Genomic DNA, 6446 nt, shown 5'->3' on the forward strand with positions numbered 1-6446 from the left:
ATGTGTGGTGAAGCCCATCTTGTATATGGTTTGGATCATTGAACACAATCCTAAATATCATATTATCACATTGTGATTAGAGTTGTACACAAGCCGAACCAGGTTGAGCTTGGCCTAGTTTGGCTCAGCTCAGCTGCGAGGTTACCATAGCTCGAACTTAGCTCGGCTTAGTCCTCCAGCCTAAATGGCCAACTTGGCTCGGTTAGTAGCCTGGGCTAGCCTAATCCAAGTTTGAGCCAAGCTTGAGCTCGATCTTTTGAGGCAAATTGGAGTTCGAGCCTACAATCTGAGTTCGAGTTTAGATTTTAAAAATTTTAATATATAATATATATAATTTATTTAAATATATAAATATTTACATTAAGTGAACCTTCGAACTGACTCAAGTTTTGAGCCGAGTCAAGTTGAGCTTCTCCGTGTCAAATGAGCGAGTTAACAGAGCTGATTCGGTTTGCTAATAGCTCTAATTGTGATTCCTCTTGGCTGTATTAGTGCCAAGAAAAACATTTATGAGAAATGCTTCAGCACTCAGCCCTCTTTTAAGTTACAGTGCTCCTGGTTGCATTGGGAAACTTTGATAGTCCAATCCATTTTTATACTATTTATTTGGTCCATCACACGTTTCATGAGATGGGCATGCAAATATCACACCAATCTAGCAAACGTTGATCATTCGACCAATGACCATTAATACCCAAGGTCTAGATTAGTCTACACAAAAATAAATCAAATCAACAATTCAATTCACTTTTTCTTAGGCAATTATAACCATTCCATCCCTGAATTAGAAAAAAAAGGACGGATTGGATCTGATAATGATTTCCAATCTTATGGAAAGCTCAGATCTCGCACAAGAGTTTCATATTTGCACGTGTTACGGCGTGTAGATGTGTACGGTTCCATGCACGGGTAGAATTAGCAAACTTCTAACCCTAAAGAAAGGCCAACGGTTAAGATTCTATGACTCTTTTTACCGGATGGGTAGGATGCATTTTCGGCCTTGGGCCATCACTGGGTGCTTGGCGTGCCGATCACAGCTGTCGGACCACATATGGTGCGGTGCACATCCCTACAGTTTAGGCTGGTCCTGCGGTCCTCATTTGTTAATCCATTTTAAATTTTGACACAAAATAACGAGCCGAGCTGTCATTTCAATCTACTCGTCCCGTAATAGACAATGGGGATTTGTTTGATACTCTGGCAGGGTTGGACGCTTGATACGCATGCAGTAAAAAGTTACACGTGCCATGTATAAGCTGGAATTAAACCGGAAGCAGATTGGATGGTGTCCCACACACCAGCTGCATAGGTGATGTAGGTACGGCGCGAAGACAAGAGCTGACGTTCCTCGAGCTCCGAGTTGTACGAACGGTTCAAAGGAGATCAAAGTTACATGGCCCCTCAGTGATGTATTTATTATATCCACATCGTTCATCCATTTTTCGAGTTAATTTTAGAAAATTATCAAAAAAAATTAATCATATCCAAAAATCAACTGGACCACACCACAAATAGCGGAGATAATAATTTTCACCGTTAAAAAAATTCATAGGCCCACCATAACGTTTGTTTTCCATCCAATCTGTTAATAATGTCACAAAGGCCTGGATGAAGAGGAAAAACAATTTTCATATTGATCCATAACTTATTTGACCCTTAAAAGGGTTTCAATGGTAGACTTTCAATCCCCCGCTGTTTTTTGCAACGTGGTCCAATTGATAGTTAGATTTATCTTATTTATCGTCTCAAGCCTTAAGACAAACTCGCAAAATGGATGGACGGTTTGGATATAACACATACCTCATGATTTTTATGTATTGTAGTGGAATTGGTTCGACCCGCTCGTGTGTCAACCGTCAAAAAGAAATGAAATTGTCACACGTGTGACAGACTGTCCAATAAACATGTGCGCGTGTGTGCGTGTGTGAAGGTAGACGGGACCATCATAAGCTTTATTAATTTAAAAAGGACAAAAGAAAAAAGTACACAAGATAGAGGGGAGGGGGGCATAAAACCTGACCTCCAAAACACAGAACAAGGTCATACGTTGAACCAAGTAAAGTACCATCAACATCTGATAAACAGCTTAAAATTTAAATTTAAAAAAAAAAAAAATTTGTATAAAAGAGAAGAAGAATTACAGCGAGAAGCAATAAACAAAAGCGAAAGAAAATCTCATGCACCTTTTCCTACAAAAATGATATATTGGGGATTTGAACAATCTTGTCCCGATCTTCTCCTCCATCTCCGTAGCGCTCTTTTAAAAGATGACAGCCATGGATGATCAATTCTTGAAGCATGGTGAGCTGTTGCAACTCCTCATCTGGAAGAGACTGCAACTGCCCACAGAATTTGATTTCCAAAGTATTGAGGGCTTTGAATTGTCTCAACCAACCACAAGGGAACGATGTCAGCTTATAACTACAGGCAATAATCAAATGTTTAAGACTGGGGAGGAGGGGTAAGGTCCCTCCCGATGACAACATCCCTTCGTTACTTATTTGTAAAGTCAGCTTCTGGAGGAGCGGTGGAAGGTTGGTTGGCAACTCCTTCAATTTTGGGCACCATTTTACTTCTAATTGGAGGAGAGATGGCATAACCTCTCCAACTCCACCTCTCAATTCCCACTCCTCCCAATTACGCATGTGTTCGAAGAAGAGGGTCTCCAATTTGGGGAATGAGACAACACATCCACTTCCGTCATTGTTATCAACCCCACTAAACTCAACACCCACCTTTCTCACCTCTCTCATGCCCTCAATTTCAAGGTATTTAAGGGACGGTAATTTCCCAAAACCTGGCAATTGTATACACTCCCAACAACACGAGAGTGTCATCCTGACTAGATGGGAGAACACCGGATCCTCTATCCACTTGGGAAGCGTAGAACCTCCGTAATACTGTATTGCCAACTCTTTCAAATTTGTGTGGGGCTGGAGAAATTCAAGCACGTCCTCTATTTTCTTCACCTCTTCATCCAACAGCTCATCATAGTCTTTCTTGTAGTTGAAGGATAGAGTATGAAGGTGCTGCTTCTTATTCAGTTCTGCCTCTCTAGCTTCGTCCCTGCTCCTGTTTTTGTCCAAGCCGGTAATCAGAAGACTTCCTTGAAGATGATTGAGGTGTTTCAGTTCTCCACATTTACATCCTTCGTTGCTACCCCCAACAATGAACTCTGAAACCGTCCGAAGGCTAGTTAGTCTCCCTATACCCTGCGGTAAGTGCTTCAAATTGACGCATAATTCAAATTCTAGATGTCTCAGGTTAATCATTTTCTTCATCCCTCCAGGCAGTTTTTTTAGCTTCCAACACCAATTGAGTCTCAATGTTTGTAAATTTAGGCAATTACACACCTCCTCTGGCAACTCTTCTATGCCTGTGCGAGACAAATCAAGAAATCTCAAGTGTTTCAAATGTCCCACCGTTGGAGACAATTTCTTAATGCTGGTATAACTCAAGTCCAATGCTCTAAGGCGTCTCCAATAATGGAATGACATTCTTGGCACCATGGAGATTCTTGAGTCAAGGAACAACGTCCGCAGCTTGTGGGCCTTATACAAGGTGGCCAAAATGTAAGCCTCTTCATTAGCTTCATCATAAACTTCATCACGGGCAAAGAAAGAATGGCGGATGTTGTTGAAGTTTAACGAAGCTGGCTTTCCGATCTGCACCAGTGAAAAGTCACTTCCTGCAACAGATTGTGCAAGATCATGAACTAAATCATGCATCTTGCAACTGACTATGTTCTTGCCATCATCGACTACTGCATCTTGGAGCAACGAGCGTCTTAGTAAATCATCGAAATACAGCCCACCAGTTTCCTCCATGTCTTGACTTCCCTTGGAGCAGATGAAACCTTGTGCCACCCATAGCTTGACTATCGTATCCTTCTCTATCTCCCAATCTTTCGGGAAAATAGAGCAATACGCAAAGCACTGCTTCAGAGCTGCAGGTAAATCATGGTAGCTTAGTAACAAAGCCGGTAAAACACCTCCCAAGATATCACCTGAGTTCCATATCTCGCTTTCCAACACAAGCTCCCACTGCCTTCTCGTCTTTCTCGAGCACATGGCACTCCCTATCGTCTTTGCTGCGAGAGGCACCCCTCCACACCTGTTTACGATTTGCCTTCCAATCTCTTCCAAATCCGAACGCTCTTCTGCACTCCGATGCTCAAGTGCTCTACGGCTGAACACTAACCAGCAATCATCATCAGATAAAACATCCAGTTTCTGCATGTGAGTACTTCCCATCCTCGATGCAACATCTTCCGAACGAGTGGTGACAATGATTCGACTCCCGGGTGCACCAGCTTGGAAGGGACCTCTCAGCTTGTCCCACTTCTTGCTATCATGGCTCCAAACGTCGTCAAGCACAAGCAAGAATCGCTTTGCTTGCAACTTTTGGCTGAGACGACTTTGCAACAGTGCCAGGCTTAGATCCTCACAACTAGACTCATCTGCAGATTCTATGATTAATTTCGTAATACGTTTCACATCGAAATCGTTTGAAACACACACCCACATTCTCTTGTGGAAATGCCCCTCGACTATTTTATCGTTGTAAATGAGTTGAGCAAGGGTGGTCTTGCCCAAGCCCCCCATTCCAACGATAGAAATGACGAAGGGCACCTCATTCACCTCTCTACTACTCCCCCCTAGCAACAAGTCTACGACTCTATTTTTTAGATCTTTCCTTCCGACAATGAACGGCTGGTCAAGTAGGCAGCTTGTCTCTCGCTCTCTTATCTCACCCCTCCTAACTTCACTATCCACTCTCTCCCTCTCCCCACTATCTACTCTAAGACCCAATAGGTTCTTCTCTTTTTCAACATCATCTAATCTACCCCTCACCTCCTTTATCCTACTCCCAATTTCGTGGCGTAACTTGACATTATTGAAACCAGTAACAGGGAAGAGGAAGCAAGTAACGAGGAAGCTGAAACAGGACACATCACCTTCATCAGGAGCTTGTCGTCTGCGAGCTTCTGTCGTCGACTCATCTAGTATGTCATCCACATCGTAGGCCACATCTTTGACATTCTCTAACCAGATCGTCACTGCTTTGTCCTTCACACGTCGAGACTCAGCATCTTCCAGCACAGCTTGAATCAAGGTGAAAGTTCTGGAAAGCTTTTCGATCTCACTGGTGACACCCACCAACAAATCTACCTCATCTTGGATGACGGTCTTCAACTTGTCGCCCACGGAACAAACGAGGGAATCAATCATATTTTCTTCTTCTTTCTTTCTCCCTTTGGTATGTATGGATGAGAAGAAAGGAGGAATTTGATGTGTGGGAGAGCTCTGGAAAGCTTAGAAATATGCAATGGCAAGGAATTTCATGGGTCAGAGAGAGAGAGAGAGAGAGAGAGAGAGAGAGAGAGAGAGAGAGAGAGAGAGAGAGAGAGAGAGAGAGAGAGAGAGATGCAAATGTAGAGAAGGAAAGAAGGAATTTGAAATAGGAAATGGGAAGGACTGAAGATATGGTAGAGAGAGAGGGAAAGAGTTGTTTTGGTATGTAGATGGGAAGAAGGGAGGAATTTGAGTTCAAATAGTTATAGAATTAGGAAATGGGAAGGACTGAAGATATGGAAGAGAGAGAGAGAGAGAGAGAGAGAGAGAGAGAGAGAGAGAGAGAGAGAAGGAAAGAAGGGAGGAATTTGAAATAGGAAATGGGAAGGACTCTGAAGATATGGTAGAGAGAGAGGGAAAGAGTTGCTTTGGTATGTAAATGGGAAGAAGGGAGGAATTTGAGTTCAAATAGTTGTAGAATTAGGAAATGGGAAGGACTGAAGATATGGAAGAGAGGGAGAGAGGGAGAGAGTAGTGAAAGATGCAAATGTAGAGAAGAAAAGAAGAGGAGAGTTAAAGATGCAACTGTAGAGAATGAGGTTAGCTCTGGAAGGCATGCTATGGCTTACCAACCAAAAATCAGACAAATCCAGGCATCCAATCAGTACCTTATAAAATTAACGGTTCAGATTGTTTGCACATAAATAAGTGTAACTAACAATCTGAACCATCCATTTGTTAGAGACCATGATGGATGGCTTATTATTTTAAAGCACTCCTTTTATCAACCAATCCCATCCATTCCATCCACGGCTTAGAAAATAAACAGCTTTGTAAGGGAAGGAAAACTTATGGAATGCTTCAACCATCTGCTCGGTGTCAATTTTAATTGTAGCCCTTGAAACTATGTTCTGGATCTAGTGAACGGTTCAGATTGATATATTGGAATCTCCAAATATCCCAACTCTGGCAATCATGAACATACCACAGTACACTCATCCAAGAGCTGCCAGTAAAGTGATAAAATGGAAGGGACCCACAAATGGAGAAAGATGCGTATATGATGGGATAAAAGGGGAACGGATTGGCTACTCCCCTGACACCAGCCCGTGGCTGGTGGTCGGTGCTCTGTGAGCCCCACCATGATGTACG

General features: G+C 42.6%; 1 protein-coding gene across 1 annotated transcript; it reads right to left on the bottom strand.

Moving 5' to 3' along the window:
* Positions 1-2183: 2183 nt before the first annotated feature.
* LOC131250842 (putative disease resistance protein RGA3) lies at positions 2184-6120 on the bottom strand. The gene has a single exon (XM_058251197.1). The coding sequence runs from the start codon at positions 5229-5231 to the stop codon at positions 2190-2192; it is 3042 nt and encodes a 1013-aa protein (XP_058107180.1). The 5' UTR covers positions 5232-6120; the 3' UTR covers positions 2184-2189.
* Positions 6121-6446: the final 326 nt, after the last annotated feature.

The sequence above is a fragment of the Magnolia sinica genome, chromosome 7 (genome assembly GCF_029962835.1).
Source record: "Magnolia sinica isolate HGM2019 chromosome 7, MsV1, whole genome shotgun sequence".
Taxonomy (NCBI): Eukaryota; Viridiplantae; Streptophyta; class Magnoliopsida; order Magnoliales; family Magnoliaceae; genus Magnolia; species Magnolia sinica.